The 18,866-nt window shown below is 41.9% G+C and overlaps 1 protein-coding gene across 1 annotated transcript in view; it reads right to left on the bottom strand.

The window, feature by feature from the left end:
• LOC308122988 (uncharacterized protein) overlaps nucleotides 1-18,866 on the bottom strand; it is a 34,629-nt gene that overhangs the window by 5,954 nt on the left and 9,809 nt on the right. Inside the window, exons 10-23 of the mRNA XM_080485181.1 lie at nucleotides 18,543-18,675; nucleotides 13,132-13,282; nucleotides 12,379-12,515; nucleotides 10,572-10,683; nucleotides 7,970-8,033; nucleotides 7,530-7,733; nucleotides 7,241-7,386; nucleotides 6,069-6,187; nucleotides 5,494-5,615; nucleotides 5,308-5,405; nucleotides 4,560-4,696; nucleotides 4,073-4,197; nucleotides 1,278-1,423; nucleotides 149-251 (exon numbers count right to left, since the gene is read on the bottom strand). Of these exons, the coding sequence (XP_080341307.1) occupies nucleotides 149-251; nucleotides 1,278-1,423; nucleotides 4,073-4,197; nucleotides 4,560-4,696; nucleotides 5,308-5,405; nucleotides 5,494-5,615; nucleotides 6,069-6,187; nucleotides 7,241-7,386; nucleotides 7,530-7,733; nucleotides 7,970-8,033; nucleotides 10,572-10,683; nucleotides 12,379-12,515; nucleotides 13,132-13,282; nucleotides 18,543-18,675 (1,797 nt within the window). The remainder of the gene's footprint in view (nucleotides 1-148; nucleotides 252-1,277; nucleotides 1,424-4,072; nucleotides 4,198-4,559; nucleotides 4,697-5,307; nucleotides 5,406-5,493; nucleotides 5,616-6,068; nucleotides 6,188-7,240; nucleotides 7,387-7,529; nucleotides 7,734-7,969; nucleotides 8,034-10,571; nucleotides 10,684-12,378; nucleotides 12,516-13,131; nucleotides 13,283-18,542; nucleotides 18,676-18,866) is intronic.

Genomic DNA, 18,866 nt, shown 5'->3' with positions numbered 1-18,866 from the left:
AAACAATTGCAAAAAACTGTAAAGTATTGTGATTCTGATTAGATGTGGTTAGAGATTCAATTCAGTGAATTGACCCTAAAAATTCCAATATTTCCTCTGAAGTGTAAGATTTTCTCAACCTGGCTTTAAAATACTGCCATTCGTTTACCTTCTCCTTCTCATCCACAGACTCTCCTGCAGTTTCCTCTGTGTGTTTTTCTGCTGCCTTTTGATAGGTCTCACGGTTGGTCAGGTATTCCTCAGCCAGAATGCTGCCATAAACAAAGATAACAGCAACAATTAAAACTTTTATCGTGAAAAAATTGCCTTTTTTGTAAGCAGTAAAAGAGTCTCAGAAATTGAACCCATTATTGATGGTTATTGATTTTTAATTCAGGGAACCTGCACCCCTGTAAGTGTGACTGAGTTTAACATTGTTTATAACTCTGAAGACTTTCTGAAGTAGCGGTGTATACTTTGAGCCTGTTTACATAATCATAACACTTGAACAACCAGGAATAATCACATAAAGAGTAATGGATGAAATTCTCTTCAGAAGTGTGATACTTGGTTTTTAACATGCTTTAAACGTTTCAGTCCATTATTGGATTTCTTCTGTAGTATGTATTCACGTAGCGGCGTAATACCAAAGCTTCTTGTATTTATAAAGCATCTGAGGAGCAGCAGGAAGCGGTACTTTCTCTTATGGAGGGAACTTCCGGGATCTAGCCACAGTTATCCGTACAACGACACTGGTTCACTTCTTATCGGGGGGGATGCTGGAACCACCAACCCTTTTATGTGAACGGGCATTGATCTCAATTGGAAAACCCTGGGTTGAATTACCGTGTCGTTAACTCGCTTCGCAGTACTGCGTATCACGGATTGCGCATGTCTGGGTATTTCAATCCAGATAGCGAAGAGATATCCCGAGTTTGTTAATCCTGCTTCGTAGCACAGACCTCTAGTCTTGTCTATTGAACATGGTGATGCTTAAAACCTTAGTGTGTTCTGTGTTGAGAGTTTTCACTTCATTCAACATGACATTCATGTTTCTTTTTGTCTTCTGTTGTGGCAAAGTGATTTCGTCTTTTTTTTTGTGTGAAAATGTGGAAGATTAGAATTAATAAGAATGGTCATCAGACATTGGGGAAAATTCCAGATGTCTAGATGTTGGATGTTGGTAGGTACATTGATGAAACGTATGTTGCTGGAAAAGTCAGTTGTAATCAACAATTGGCCATGTCAGTCTGAAGATGTATTGGTAACATGAGTATGTTTGAGTCTTCTAATCTTACCTGTCCAGTGGATCTTCAGGCTCAGGACTGATCAGCAGTCCAAAGACAGCATCCAGGATGTCTCTCATTGTATACTGGGCGTTCCAATTACGGTCAAATATGTTGTGGCAGATGCGTCCCACACTGTTAATGTTGCAGTGGTATATCTTCACATGTTAAGAAAATATCAGTCCGATAAAAAGTGGAAGAGATAGTTAGTGATAAAACCTGCTGTATCGACATTTCAGTTCTGTGAGAGTTTAACTTGGAAGCATCTTAGCTTGTGTTGTATAAAGTCTCAGATGCGGTGTGTTGGAATGGCTGTTTCTTCTAAAAGCAGTGGAAAGCTCCTCTCAATCGACCTCACTCACAGAGTTTGTATGATTTGATTTGCCAGATCAAACGATAAGAAATGTAGGTTGAAAAGCGTATTTGGGAACCTCTGCTAAGAACAGTAACAATACAGGACTGACTGCCCACGTGTCACACATCAACCAGCTTGATGCAGGTACATACAAAAAAATTATGACTCTACCTCTGTCTACCCAAACATGTGTCACTTCTACACACTTTTTCCAACAATCAAGCTGTCGATGATTCAATAGTTGACTCCAAGCCTCCAGTAAAAATTGATTTTTCCCTCTTGTAGTCGCTCCTGGCAAATCGCTGATGTCCTCAATTTTGTGGATCTCTTCGGAACTCTTTAGGCTGTTGGGCCTTTGATAGGTCCTGATCAGTGCCCTCTCTAATGCTCTCCAAGAGCCAACTTATGGATGGTGGTGTAACACAATAAACAATGTACACTGAACAGAATTCAAAGAAGCCTGAGGGACTTTGCCTACAGTATGATTATCGGGCTCTTTGCCGCTGCTGTAAGCCTGATAACACTGAGGCGGTCAGGAAAATATTCAAAACAATTGTAATCCCACATGACTTGACAGTAACAACCTTGTCAGTCCCAGGAGGCAGGTGGATCCTAAAGGGCTTGGAGAACCTATTCACTTGGGCCCGGATGACCTTCAAACCAGCAAAAACCAGGTCCTTGGTACTGAAGACAGGGAATGTTACTGACCAATTCCTCTTCACTCTTAACGGTATCCAGATCACATCAGTGACTGGAAAACCAATACAGAGCCTCAGGAAAACTTTCAACTGCTCTCTGAAGGATGCTGCCTCCATCAACGCAACCAATGAGAAGCTGGAGGGCTGGTTGAAGACTGCAGACAGATATGGTTTACCTGGAAAATTAAAAGCCTGGATATATCAGCATGGAATCCTACCCAGGATACTTTGGCCTTTGCTGCTTTATGAATTTTCACTGTCTACAGTCCAGAGGCTTGAGAGAAGGATAAGCTGGCACCTCCGAAGTTGGTCGTCACTCCCAAGAAGTTTAAGCAGCATTCACGTCTATGGCACCACGAACAAACTGACTTCCCCTTCAACAGAATCAGCGAGGACTTCAAGGCTGCCCGAGGGAGTTGCTACCAAACAGGAAGTCTAAGGATCCAAAAGTCTCCCAGGCAGGCATCGAGGTGAGGACCGGAAGGAAGTGGAGGACATGCGACGCAGTGCACCAGGCCAAATATTGGCTGCACCACAGAGCGCTGGTAACTGGCTGTAGGCTGAGCTGGACTGGGCAATATTCCATCCACCAACTACAGCAAGGCTGAGGGAAAGAAAGGAGGCACCTGGTGCAGAAGGAAGTAACAGTCATAGTAAAAATCTGTTTAAAAATAAAAACACAGCAGCAGTGGACACATTGACAATGATGTAGTTGTTATGCAGCGCCACGGGAAGGTGCTGTTGCTTTTTTCTGTAATGAAACCATACATAGGTGTGCAGAGAGCAATATGCTATAAACGTTAACAAAATGGAGAGAACCCAACATTCTCATGGACTGATGACGAATCAGATGCTATTGGGGTGCGTTTAAACTATTAAACTACCAATATGGACTATAAAACTAGAATACGGACCGCAAGTCAAACCACTACAGGTCAGCCATGTTTGTTTACTGGCACATGAGCAGAAGGACTATTTACCACTGGGGGAGACGCGCATGCGCAGTAACAGAGCTCCATAGCCTCCGGCAGTCTCTGCAGGGGCGAATCGCCACCTTGAAAGAAAAGTTCCTTGGGAGCCGGTATAAAAAAGTCAGGCATGCAGTGGATCAGAACGCTGGTGTTGCGTAAACGGAACCCCCAAAAGTTAACTAAGTTTTGTGGTAATGCTTGTTTTTGGTGTTGTGTCAACACCCATCTCGTCACTTGGATGTGTCAAAAGCAGAAACCATAGGGCAGTGGTGGCCTAGAGGTTAGAGGGGTGCACTTGGGAGTGGAAGTTCACAGGTTCAATCCCCACAGTTGACACCCTGTCACAGTGGGTCCCTGAGCAAGAACCTTGTTACCCACCATTCCAATGTGCAATCTTCCCTCTGGGGCTCCCGAGTGGATTTTTGGCTAACGAGTGCATGAAATTATTTTAATCCAAGACTTGCTTGAATCTTTGCATAATGGGGTTTTGTTCGGCACTCGTTTGAAGTGAGGTTGCTGTCAAGCGGCTACGTCAGAAGAAAGCAAAGCCAGAGCACGAGTAATGACACCAATTGTCCTTTACAAGTTTAAGTGCATGTCATCAGTCGCGGACCTGGCTGGTTTTCCGCCCTGGGCAAACACCAACACACCCCCCCCCCCCCCCCCCCCCCCCCCCCCCCCCCCCCCCCCCCCCACCCCCCTGTAAACCCTCCAATGGTATTGATCTGGATTTGGGAGCAGGTCATTTTCATAATATGGATGAATGGTACTTATTCAGGATACACGTGTGACGAAGCGAACAGTTGGTGGCTTCACTGGGTAGTCTGGCCCAAACTGGCAGAACAACTCAAAGGCCCCTTTTTCATAGGGGGTGTCAGGAGGTCCCTCCATGAGAAGTTTCCAGAATGCTGAAAGAGAAGAAAATAAGATGCAGCAGTTGACTAATCTTAGATGTTGGCTGAATTTAGGGATGCACAATTTATCAATGTATACATTTACTGTTGTTCCATGACTGTTAATATATTTAGCCAGATGAAGCCGTACTGCACTACAACCTGCCAACTGCATAAATGTAATTATCCGGGGTAACATAGTGCGTGGAGAGAACTTTGTGAGTATCGTGATGGAGGGCGAGACAGAATCAAGTGAGGAAAAAAATTGTCCAGTCTGAAGTAAACTGTACTACAGCTGCACCCATGAATATAAGCTATGATTATATGGTGTGAAACACAAGTTTAACTTCTAAACCAATTGAAAACATGGCCCTTACTGAAGTCCGATTCGGATGGAAGGATGGTGAAGTAAGGATGTGGGTCACAGTGCAGGCTTTTCAGCTCCTCCACGATACGTTTGTCCCGGTCCATGAAACGACCATCTTTGGCCTCCTGGATCCTCTTTTTCAGAGCACTGATGTAAATGATTTAAAATTTTAATTCAATGTATTGACTGTAAAATGTAGTGTAGATTGACATACTTCATTAAGGAACAAGGCTGGGTTTCATGTTCTGGTTTTTTCATTACCCCTTGGTTTCAATAACTGCATTTTCAATGGAAATAAGAGGAAAGTACTTAAAGGTGAGGAGCAGCTATTTTTAATTCAAGGCTTTTCAAAGTGTCAGACAAAGAGCACCCCTGATATTGATATGATACTAAATGATATTGCATCGCTCCAGCCCAGCCAACTCTCCCACCAAGTCAGCGAGGGCGTTGACCGCCAGATGTCCTCATTTTTGCCACAGGATATTAATAATTGATGGTACATTGTCACACACCCATTTATGATTTTTTTTTTTAACCACAGAATTGAGTATGTATGTATACCACCATAGAACAATGCATTTACAGTTATCATAATAAAAGTCTGACATTTCTTTCCTTGTCCCTGTCACTCAAACACTCTCTACATATGAAATGAAACGGAAACATGTATGTCGACAAACTCTAGAAATAAATCCTTTCACACTCACACTGAGACAGGCACATTCAAAAAGTTGAGGAATTCGCTCCGTGTGACTTACTTGTGCGTCAACGTCACTTTGCTTGTGATCTGACTTGGTAGAATGACTTCTGGGAATGTATCATACCCGTGAGTGGCGAAGAAACCCTGCAAAACAGCCTGTAATAGGGGAAAACAATATTATACAGCATGTTGTTGTAATGCCAAAGGGTTGTGTTTGATTTGAATATATTTGTAGTTGACTAACTCGAGTGATGGTTGATGGGTCAGCTTTATTTTTCAGTTTCCTCATTTCCAAAGAAAGAACAGTCTCAATCTCAAAAAGCCTGAGGCCATCTATGCTGGTTTCCGGTTTGAAACAGCAGCCCCCTTTAAAACAAGACAAGATTACTCAATATTGACAGAAGAAAAAGAAGCATACTTCAATGCTGTCCCTGCTGACATTATTTCCCTGAATCTCTCTGTAACCCACCCAGTCATAGGTAACCGTTAACTACACATACTATTAGTAATGAGGAGTTATGGTGAACCCACAGTGGCGACGTCAGCAGTGGGACTCAAATGTGCAAACCTCGGTTCACAAGCTTGTTTCTCTCACCTCGACTCCTCCACTGACACTTCCGATTTTATGAAACATACCAGAACCGAAGAATCTTCTTGAAAATGTTTCAGTAGGTCAAGATGATGTACTCTAAATCAATTGCTGATAACTTCTTGGAGTTGTAGTCATTGTCTCTTTTTTAAATTGACATACAATACGTCAAATTGGTTTTGTGTTCTACAATGTATATTTACTTTAGAAGGTCTCAAGAAAAACTCCACCTGTTGCAATGCTGATTCCATGGAGAATAGTGTTCTCCACCTTTCCCAGAAGAACTGAATCCACAATGATGTTAGATTTTATTAGATCGGCGCAAACACCAGTCGGCCTGCTGGAGGATCTGTACACACACACACACACACACACACACTTAGTAACATAATTCTTAATGGTGTACCATATACCATAATTTCTGGACTTTAAGTCGCCACTCGGTGTGAGTTGCATCTTTCAAAAAATAAATGTCATGAAGGGGGGAAAAAAAGTACAAACACATATTGCATTGGTGTTTTAGTTGCAATTATATTTTCATGTCCAGACGGAACTGCCGTGTTGATAAAACCTGATTCCGCTGCTGCTGCTGCTGTTCCAGCACTTTCTGTGAATTTGTTCCTCGGCTCTTGCTGTCGATTGCCACGATCAACCCGCGGCGAGCCTTCGTTGTTTTCGTCACAGTAACAGATTCTCTGCTTTTTTTTCCCAGTCCCTCACAAGTTTCTCGTGCCCTCTCAACTGTGTCTGCTGATCTTTTTCTGTTTTCTGTTTCATGTGAGAATTTTTTTTTTCCCCTTTAAATTCTGCTTTTCACTTATTCTTTCTGGTGACATTTTACTTGTCAGTCGAATAGAGTATAGTAATTGAGTGTTTTTCTGTGGTACCGTAGCAGCTTCCTATTGTCGTACAGGGATATTTAGTGGTCCCAGAAGGTTTGTACCGGTACATTTCGATATGTCACATCTTATTAAAGGTAGCATGACCAGTCAAACAACTAAAAAAGTGCAACTTTCATCCAGACAATATGGCAATAAGACTGGTGAGATTTAATCAGAACTTTAAGCACTTTAATATTCACACTCTATGGTAGGTTTTTAGTAAGAATTATGTTATTATCTTTGTCTTTGTTCTACCGTATTGTTTTTATATGTTTTCATACGTTTGTAACCTTGTACGCTTTTATGTGGGACAACGGATGAAAATTACCCTGGTGCTTGTTCATCAATATGCACTGTCCCGTCCAAATAAACTAATAAATGAAAAATTAAATATACCAAGTGTAGCTCTATGTTGCAAATAAGTTACACATTTGTTCATATATCAGACTGATCAATTACATGCACCTAATCTAGGTTGTTTATGAGATTAAAAGCTCACGAGCATATCACTGGAATTTTACCCAAAGTCGTTTCCATCTGTAAGACACAGAATTCGAAGTCTGCAGTCTGGGAACTTGATCTTGACTTTCTCCAGCTCAAGCTTTCCATGCTGCAGTGCATCATAGAGCTTTGTCTGTCCAGATGGCGCGATGGTGCGGACATGTTCCTAGAAAAAGACGACTGTCTTTAATATCACAGCTCAAGAGCATATGCTCCTAAATATTCAGAAAGAACGGAAATATGAAAACCTTCATGTCAGTCTGACATGCTCGTTAAAGGTTCACATACAGTATTTAAGACAAGACTTACCTTAAACTTTTCGAGTGTTTCTGTGAAGGTGTGGAGCATTTGAACATCAGAGTTGAACTTTACCAGGCCGATAACATGGTGAAAATCGTAAGCCATAGTGCGTGATGCAAAGTTGTCAAAAAGCTCCTTTACGGCATTGATCTTCTGTATTTCCACATTTCCGTAGCACCCCTCAGCCATTGATGAGCTGGTATCAATCAGCACCTGAAAACGCGTGTAAAAAAAAAAAAAAAAAAGAAAGAAATTTTTGTTCGCTTGTGTGTTAATAAATGGAAACTTTCATTTGAAAGATTTACAAAAAGTCTCCAGCAAATGTTGACTTCATCGCTAACTCGGGTGGTGTTCTTTCGCTCAGTCGTAAAACACTGAGCTAAAAACATTGATGTTAAACTTACAGCCCAGCTGATGACTGATGAATGCGAAAGAGAAATCAGAATTACCAGTATGGCTTCCTTTGGAGTCCTGGATGTGACAAATGACTGATCATCCCGATGGTCACCGGTTCTGAAAAACATAAAATGTCATGTTTTGCTATCATGGGTCTGCAGTAAAATAAAATGAATATGAAGACAAATATAATCATATGATCACATTTTCGATTAAATCAGACCCTCCAGGATTTTGCGTTTTTGGAATCGCAACTATTAACGCAAATTCAACTTCTACCAATCCCGGCAACTTTTCCGCATTTGTGACTAATCATCAGGCAACTGAGACCCTGATATCGGAGAAGTTTTTTTTCTATTTCTACATTCCGCGTTCACATCAGCATGTCGGTGCATTTATCAACCAAGACAGCGACACAAGACAGAGAAAAACTGCTTGTAAATGTCGTGCACAAGGGTGGGGTGAAACTGTTTTGTGTTTTCTGTACTTCTGAAGGGCTAGATTAAGGTTTTGGGAGTGATCAGTTTTTCAAATATCTGCAACTCCAATCATGCACCCAATCAAAGCTAAGAAATACAACCGTAAACCCTGATCGCCCATCTAAATCCGCAGAGTCAAACTCAGACCAAACAACTTCCATACAATGGCAATTAGACCTGTCAATCACTCCCGATGCTGACTTGTGGACCCAAATCTGTAAAAACATTTACTCAATGACTAAAAAATACCAATTTACAGCTAACTCAATATAAAACTCTCCATAGACATTACTACACAGGTCAAAAAATTCTTTTTAAATGGGTTTTGCACTGGAAAATTGTCCACACTGCACATAAAACACTCCAAACACTTACATTCACGCCACTTGGAGCTGCACACCCGTTAATCAGTTTGGGGATAAAGTCACACAATCACTCTCCACCGTATTGGGCTGCCACATCCCCTCAACCCCGTCTCTCTGTTTACTAGGTGACATATCAAACATCAACTTAAAGCACAGTAAAATACTACTTCACTGCCTTCATGACCCGGCGCCTCATTTATAAAACCTTGCATAGGATTCCTACTAAAAATGTACGTGTGCCAAAAAGCTGAAAGTGGCGTGCGCCCCCAAAAAATTCGGATCTATAAAACCGTGCGTCTGGACGCACTTTCCTTTTATAGATCCCATTCTGGAAGGTTGACAGTTCAGATTCGGCCCTCAACACGTGCATTTTCTACCATAAATGGTCAATGCAAAGTGCCTCGTCAATATTTTTATATTTCTCAATCAGCCTGTTGATCGTCTGCATTTGACGATAAATCCTGACAGAAAAGACGAAGAAAAGAAATTAACCGAAGAGAGAAATAGTCGCGGAGGAGGTGGAGGTCAGGATAATGATGTTATTTGGTGTCACAGTAGTGGAATCACTAATACGAGCCATTGGCAGCGCGTCGTCACTGCTGTAAACAGTGAGTCACAGAGAGATCAGTGACTGTAGAGGACTGGAGTAACGCCATCTGCGGTTTAAACAAGAATGCCTATTTAAATTGCGTATTACGGTAAAGCTGTCAGAAGCCGATGGGAGCTTCATGGTGCGTTCAAGTACACCTCAGTTGCAAGCATAGATCACTACAACAGAACTGTACAGGCGCATTGTAACAAAAACTCATCAAAGATTTAATTGTTTTCAGCAAACTGCACCACATTCTTACTCTATGGACTCCCAGGTACCTCCGTGAAGATTTCCAACTAAAATTACTGTAGCATTTTCCTCACAATCACACAATGAATTCACACCCAATACACACAATACTGTACAAATTTATAGTTGAAAAATTCATAAAAAAAATCGAATTGTTTTCAGCAAACTCCACCACATTCTTATTCTGCAGACCCCCAGGTACCTCTGTGCCCATTTTCAACTGGAATTACTGTAGCATTGGACCCAACTCAGTGAAAAGGCCTAGTGTTTTATCCTCAGTCACTAGAGTTGGAGGTGGAGGGTGGAGGAGGAGGTCGTCTGTCTCCGTCACCAGTGCGTCCAGAGCGCATGGCCGTACCGCGAGCGGCTTTTATCAGTATTTACAGCCATAACGTAAAAATATACTGAACTGTATTACGTATCATGTATGTATAATAAAATAAGCAATACAAAATCTACAATTTCTTTATTTTACATGTAACCCATTGGTAAATCATCTCAATAGCTTTATAGTTTTATTTTTGTATGAGACTTTCCCAGAGACTCACTTTGTTACCGTGTACATGTACACACAGTTTAATATATTTGTACCCTCGAACCTGGTCCTGCAGGTTTCTGCGTATTAAAAAAGGAGTTTTTCCTTTCACAACATTTCCTCACATTCACACCGAGGGGCAATCTAGAATCACCAGTCAGACGCACATGCATGTTTTCGGACTGTGGGGGGAATCCAGAGCACCTTCACACATTGAGGAAGAACATGCAAACTCCAGACAGAAAAGCCAAGCCAGTGTTTCAACCCACGACGCCAACCACTCCCCCAACGTGCGACCTGAAACCAAGTTTTCACTTTTGTACAAGAATACTAAAATATCCAACCTCAAACCTAACTTTTGGCTTATTTATAAACATTGATGTGTTGTATTTAAATAGCACAAAACTATTGTCTGAATGAATAAATAGTACTTACGAAGCTGCCAGTGTGTTCACGTCCACAGTTTTCCTTTCCCCAGCAAGACAATCATAGACATTCATCATTTCAGGTGTCAATTTATTTTTGCTCTCATAAACGCCAACATTATCTGAAACAGATACAAGAATTGTTTTTTTTAGATTTATCATTACAAGAAAGACTGTTTCTACTCAGTCCATCGCGGAAAGCCGGGCTGGTCTAGAACATCAAAAGCAGCACACAGGTTGAGAGGTGCCAGAACTTGGGGGCTTGTTGTCGTCAAGATATCAGGCTGTCTCTGCACTGTGGCGGTGACTCTGATATACACTGCTCCAAAAAAAATAAAGGGAACACCTAAACAACACAATGTAACTCCATTCCTGTCCAGTTAGGAAGCAACGCTCACTGTGAATCAATTTCACCTGTTGTGCAAATGAAGCAGACAACATGTGGAAACGAGAGGCGACTAGTGAGACAACTCCTATAAGGGAGTGGTTCTGCAGGTGGTGACCACAAACCATGACGCTGTTCTCGTCATTTCTGGCTGATGCTTTGGTCACTTTAGAATGTTGTTAGTGTTCTCAGTCCTAGAGGCAGCATGAGGCGAGTCTACAAGCAACACAAGTTGCTCAGGTTGAGCAGCTCATCCAAGATGGCACATCAATGCGAGCTGTGGCATGAAGGTTTGCCGTGTCTCCCAGCACAGAGTCCAGAGCATGAAGGAGATACCAGGACACAGGCCAGTTCACCAGGAGACGTGGAGGGAGGGCGTCGGTGGGCAACAAGCCAGCAGCCGGAACGTTACCTCCTCCTTTGTGCGAGAAGGAACAGGAGGAGCACTGCAGGAGCCCTGCAAGATGACCTCCAGCAGGACACTAATGTGATGTTCAGCTTCACACTGAGCACATGTGACAGACGTGAGAGAGTCCGGAGAACGTGGAGAACGTTCTGCTGCAGCAACATCCTCCAGCTTGAGCAGTTTGGTGGAGGGTCAGTAATGGTGTGGGGAGGCATTTCTTTGGATGACTCACAGCCCTCCATGTGCTGGCCAGACGTACCCTGACTGCCATGAGGTACCGGGATGAGATCCTCAGACCCATTGTGAGTCCAGATGCTGATGCAGTGGTTCCTGGGTTCCTTCTGATGCAGGACAATGCCAGGCCTCATGTGGTTGAAGTGTGTCAACAGTTCTTCCATGATGAAGGTCTTGATGCTCTGGACTGGCCTGCCCGTTCTCCAGACCTCAATCCAAGAGCACATCTGGACATCATGTCAGGTTCCATCCACCAACCACACGTTGACCACAGACTGTCCAGGAGTTGACTGATGCTTTAAACCAAGTCTGGGAGGCCATCCCTCAGGAGAACATCCCTCAGGAGAACCTCCCTCAGGAGAACATCCCTCAGGAGAACCTCCCTCAGGAGAACCTCCCTCAGGAGAACCTCCGCCCAGGCGTTGTAGGGAGGTCATACAGGCACGAGGAGGCCACACACACGCTACTGAGCCTCATTTTGACTTGTCTGGAGGAATTTTCACTGACGTTGGATCAGCCTGCAATGTGATTCTCCACTTTGATTTAGAGTTTGATTCCAAATCCAGACCCCCATGGGATTTTCATTGATCATTTTTATGTTATTTTGTTCTCAAGGCGCTCCACTATATATTGACTAAAGACCTTCAACTGCAATATTTCATTAATTGAGATCAAGGATGTGTTATTTTAGTGTTCCCTTTATTCTTTTGAGCCGTGTATAACCAATGCATACAGAAGACTGCAAATTTAAATAGTGAAAATTCTGGAAAAAAAGGAGGGGACACAATATACCTTTACTGAGGTAAACCAACTGGGGGTCCTGCAGTCCAATATCCTTCAAAAGCAGCGGCGGAGTCACGTTGAGATAAGGGAAAACTTTTATCTCCTCTGTCATGTCTGCAAGCGTTTTCCCTGTATGTATTTCAAAGCTGCAATGCAAGAATACAAGTATATTTTAGTGTGTTTTAGATGCCAAGGGTACCATATATTTTTCAATTACAAAACTTTCCCCCCCACTTTTTTTTCTGATAATATCTATCCACTCGAAAACAACTCCATCAATCAACCTAACTGTTGGTAAATGCTCATCCAGCTTTTTGTTTTTGAATCATTATTTTTAGGTATCCCTATCACAGCCTTTTATTAAACATGAGCTGACACTCTCAATGAAATTGTAAAATGTCAGACTTTCCACATCTAATATGTTGCTTCTATTCTACCCTGAATAAAATCTGTTAATGAGAAACTTTAGTCATTTCGGAATGCTTTTCTTCCTTTGCGCTTTAATCATCATTCCAACCTTTGCAAAAATAGTATTTAAACTTCTCTTCATGAATTTCTATTAAAAGAGGCAATTACCCAATACAAAAGGAGTTACGGTATTCGTATGTATAGTCTCACATCGGTTCAAGAGCATTTACTTAATTTTACCATTGTTTTATTGGCAGTGTAAATAATATCATGTAGTTGCATTGTACATGGAGACACTGCTTTGTATACAGTCTCTAAGCACATTTAAAGAACAAGTAATTAATTAATACATACTTCTGGTTGGTGACGCTGTGAAGTGAAATCCAAAGATGGTATGTCATAACTGCGGGATGCACACTGAGCAAAATTTTCTCCATGTCGAGGTCTCTCTTCAGGGATGTTATTCTCAAAATGTCTTCACTGCAGTTTGGGATCTTTTCTCCATCTAAGTAAGAAATAGAATGAAATTTGACTCTGAAATGTGATCACTGCCTGACAAATTCTAAAATGAAGGAAAAGTTAATAAAATACATTTTTCCAACAAGTACATACTGGGGGTTTTTTTTCTTTTCAAAATACTCCAACTAATTTGTTATATTTTACCCCTTGGTCCAACCCCTTTGTTACAAAGTACAAAGATGATCTGGCAAAGACACACTGGGAGAGGAGGTTAATATACATGAGGAGATGAGACACAGGTGAAACACACTGAGGGGATGACGTGAGGAGAGTTCATTGGAAATGTGAGGGGAGACGCACACGAACGTGAGCGACACAGACAATGTCACAAGTACACACAAACACAAGACTAGGAGACACCAGGAGTGCTGACACCCAAAAAAAAAAAATCCTAATTTACACTGACCCACATATACACCTGGTTCAGAGCTCCTATGAGCATGCCAAACCTGTAGGGGGCAGTGTAGTGAGAAGCATAAAGCCATGATAGCCAATCAGAATCCTGGAAAAAAAACACTGTGTCAAGAATTGTGATGTAAATATCTGCCTTCCCTCTTTAAATGCAACCGGCGACACGGATTTCATCCAGATCTCAGTGTGGCCGGAGTTTTCAGGAATCATCGTTTGTGGTGAGTCGTAGCTGCGTTTATGTGTAAATGTGAGGCCCAATGCAGAGAAGCAGGTACGTGTAAACGTGGCCTTACAATCCTACCATCAATTAATATTTCAGTTTTCTTGAAATATACTTTATATTCCATCAGATTAATGACACTAACTAATCTGTTGAGGTGATGCAGTGCTGGCACACGTAAAATGAAAAGACAAGCCTGAGGTCTGACAGTATCTCACTCCTCACTTTTTGCAGCTACTTCATCAGGGTGAAACTGATTGCTTATTGATCTTACTGGGATGCTGATTTGGTATGTGCTGCTCAAGACAGGATAGTCCCAGATGTTACTATTTTGACTTGCAGAGCCTCTGACGGGTGTACAACATGCCCAAGTCATAACGGTACAACTTGAGGAGGTTTAAATCACTACGAAAACGGCAAAACTCATTAGGCTGCCTATTAACTGTAGACACACAAATGTCTTAATATGAGGAAACCCAAACTTGCAAGTTAACATGAAAGTACGTCTCAAATAATCTCGCTTCAATCCTGCAATTGCTCAATACACTGTCAGAAATGTGTGTACATCTTCATCTAATCACGTCTTATTGCATTTAGACTTTGAGCCAAGGGGGGCGGTCGGTCTCACTCATATGGAGTAAGGCTTATTGTGATTTTTAGTAAGATATATGTTGGGCTCAAGATTCCATTGGGAGAGACGCTAAGAAGCGAAACACCAGGAACAATGGCACAGGCCATAAAACAGCAGGGAGGGAGGCTGCAACCCCAGGAGGGCGGCACACCCCAGGTTAGAAACCAATAGAAACTCAGCAGTGAATGCAGAGCTTCTCGGCTCCAGCCACTCATTGGTCGAACCGACCCGGACACGGCAGGTGTCCGAAATTCAAACTTGGATGAAACCCCCTTCCAACTAAGGCCTCGTTTACGCGACAACGTTTCACCTGGCAACACCTCATCCGTTAAAAAAAAGGAGTGCTTTTACACTGCAGCAGCACCTACAGCAACAAATGAACACTCAAAAACTTCCTTGGGATATATTGAAAATGAATGCACCATTGTTGGGAACATTGTTTTTCCATGAGGATATGTTTATTGTAATTTTTCAAACATCCCTCCAATTACGTTTTCTCATCGAAAATCGACATTTTCAATATTTTTGTTTCATGTTTCTTATACTGATCATTTCTAGGTCACTACAGAGTTCTAGTATTACATTATTGATAATTATTGATGAATAAGGTATCAGATCTACTCTCATACTGTGATGAAAATACATACATGTGTATCAACTAATGCTTGTAATACCTTTGCTATTCCAGGTGGCGGCGATCATGAAGATATAGGCTGGGGAAGTAGTCAGAGTGTTTTTCAAGATGAATGAACACTCTAGAAAAGAACTACCTTCCAGTATGCATTATTCAGAAAGGTCCGTTGAATATTGCTGTAGATGGACATCTGACGAATCAACAAGATTTGGATTCATGGCTTACCTCGCTCGAGGCTGCTTGGATAAGGAACTATCCCCCCACCCCCCCTACTTGACATTGTTGAATCAATTACAGGCCAGGAGGTTTGAAAGGTCTTCTACCACAGGGGATGAAGGAGCCTGTTCACTATGAGGAAAGAACTTCATCTGAATCACGCATTTATGAGAGGAAATGCGTATACTGTGAAAATACACGAGATGCAAGGGCACATCAACTCAGGAGAGACTAGTGAACAGTTACCTTGAAAAAGTAATCCGATTACTGATTACTAGGAAAACGACAAAAATAGTGTAACATCTCTGCAGTGGTGTTATTGTTGCAATGATATGGTTTTGTGATTATGTTTGTTACTTCCTATTCCTTTGTGTCACCTGAACGCACCATTAGAGTGAGCTGGTCTGTGATTGGGTGAGAGTGGAGAAGGGGGCGGGTCAGGTGAGTATGCAGACACGTGTCCGTCTGGCGGAGAACAGAGGAGCGACTGGTTCTGTTTAATAATAATTTCAGGTGATGAAGTCTGCAAGGGATGTACATACTCTACCTGAATCCATTAGGAAGAATTTCCACTGAAAGCTGGAGCTGGAGTTTGGGGACTCCATTCACATCTTTCCAGACAAGAGAGGAAAACTTGTTCTTGTACCAGACTCTCTAACTATGAAAGACATTGTTATTTCATACTGCAACATGGAGAGGGAACTCCAAACATGTCCAAGATCATTGGCCAGTCTTCTTCTCACCTAAGGCAAGTAATCAAGTACAACAAGGAACAGACAACATGGCCCATCCACCCATCTGATGTGCAACAAAAATAATTTAGTGCTCCAAAACATCTTCAGTGGTTCATGCTTGGTCTGCTGACGGTGATTCGGAACTCAAAAGTCCATCGAGAAGAGTAGCCATGCCACTGGACTCCTTCAGTTAGGACTTTGTGTATGCTGTCAGCTGTGGAAAGCAGAAACCTCCCAAGCAGGTTCTCCTCCCATATGCTGTGAAAACACTCACTGGAAGCACTGATCCCATCCATACTTTGAACAGACTTGGACATGGCATATCGTACACCCAACTGGAAGAAAATGACACAGCCCTGTGCTTACAGAAACTCACAGCTAATATGAACCAGACTGTCCTGCCTGTGAGTATTCAACCAGATGGCTTCACCACCTTGGCATGGGACTTCATTGATAGACTTGAAGAAACAGGGACTGGAAAAGGAACTACACATCGAGTCAATGACATTGTGTTGCAGGAGAGGGTGTATGGGCCACAACTACCCCAAAGGGCACTCCCAGACATCGCAAAGAAAAAAACAAAGATCGTGTCTGACCAAGAGCTGACACCAGACATTTGCTGGCCAATGTACAGGACCACAGTTCTTGTCGTGAACAGCTCCATCACAGCAGAATACGTTGAAAGAAGAGAAGTTCCAGAGAACAAGAGCCTCACCTGGGAACTTGCAAAAATGGTTACCAATGGAACACAAGACATACCAAGCGGGACAGGCTTCAAAAATGAAGATCAGGAATTTTTTTTGCAGTCTCAAAGGATGTGCTTGGATATATGCCCAATATCAATGCTCCAGCTACAGAGCTGACTTCTGTTTCAGGAATTCTAAATCAGTCCAAATCAGCCCTGAAGTCACTTCATGTCGAGGCAGTTGTCGTAGTACTGGACCAAGCCTTGTCTGCTAATGCAATGGAATTCACTTGGAAGCATTGCGAGAAATATTCTGCAATCATTCTCCAGATGGGCACTTTTTACACCATACGTGACATGCTTGTGATCCTTGGAGCTCGATTACAAGACACTGGTCTCTGGGACTTGTTCATATAGGCCAACCTGAGAGCAGAAGTCGCAATGTCAAAGGTTCTGGATGGCAAAATGTACAACCGAGCAGTGTATGTAAACAAATCTTTGTATGAAACATTGATGAGACTGGTGTGGCCATCGTTCATTCCATGGGTGGAGAAGAACAAAAATGTATGGAAGAACATTGTGACATCTCTGTCTGAAGAAGTCAGAGAACCTGGTCAGAAACCTTTGTCAGCAAAACGTAGAGAATCTCCTTGAGAACCCAAAGCACATGAAGCTGATCCTGACCTGATCGAGAAGGTCTTGTTTGGTTTGCTGTGTACTGCACGAGATGGAAACTGGCTGTTGCGTCTGTCAGCCATATTTGGTGTTTTGCTCATGACAGAGTATACTATGCACAGTATCTACCAGTATACGATGCTGAAACGATAACCCCATCATTTTGTCTGCCAGGTTTATGTGGACCACTACTACAATATACATGTACTAGGTACTATAATAAATATCACCTATAATGGTGATAAAGTGGACTCAAGAAGTACATTTAGGGTGATAACATTTAACAATTATCAGAACTCTAATAGTAGAACTCTGTAGTTATCTGGAAATGACCAGAATAAGAAACATGTTGAAATGTTCATTTTCGATTAAGAACTGTAATTGGGGGTATGGTTGAAGAATTACAATAATGTAAACATATCCTCATGGACAAACATTGTTCCCAACAATGGTGCATTCATTTTCAGTAAATCCCAAGGACGTTTTTGAGCATTCATTTGTTGCTGTAGGTGCTTTAGTTACCAAGATGTCAGTAAAATGTGTGATAACATTTGTGGACCTGAAGAGATTTTTGTTTGTTTTTCTGGACATTGGGCATACTTCTGAGTAATATTTAACCCATATCAAAAAAAACAATCACCAAAAATATTATATATTTGCCTTACTCATTAGCATTCCATATGTAAAATATTTACATTGTGTACGGCATAGATCCTAACATTCAACCACTTTTAGTCATTTTAAAATTTTTCATTGAGACCACACACAAGAAAGAGACATTTAGGGTGATAACACCAAGAAGGCCGAGCGGTATGCAGGGCTATCACATTATTTTCATGTCTAGGGACATATATCTTACTAAAAATCACAATGAGCCTTACTCCATATGAGTGAGACCGAGCAGTGGATTTTCAGGGGTCTGGCTCCTGGCCTAATTGGGGTCGGCACCCTTAAAGTGTATGAGATTTTTACAATAAGAACTTGGAGTAACATTTATAGTCATTTCAACAAAACACAGTTGAAGTAGTTTTTCTGCCTACCTTTTATTTTCTGAAGCACATCTGCTCTTTCCATGGCGCCTGGGACACCAGGCACAGTGACTGGTTCACGGAATCGACTGCCTTCATTCTTGAGAACATATGGTGCGTAGTTCTCAAATTCGGAAGGCTCTTTCTATTAAAAGAAATGTAAAGTACCTTCTATGAAACATACTGATTTCCCCTTAAGGTTCCAGGGAACCTCTTATTTTGGCTAAATAATACAGAGATCACTTTAGTTTACAGGTCAGGTGTTTCTTCTGATAAAACAGATTATCCTTACTATGACAAATCATGTCCCTAACTGGTAGTAAAGGGGAAAAAATA

This window comes from Lipophrys pholis, assembly GCF_963383615.2.
Source record: "Lipophrys pholis genome assembly, chromosome: 17".
NCBI lineage: Eukaryota > Metazoa > Chordata > Actinopteri > Blenniiformes > Blenniidae > Lipophrys > Lipophrys pholis.
This window is presented reverse-complemented; position numbering and strand designations above follow the sequence as displayed.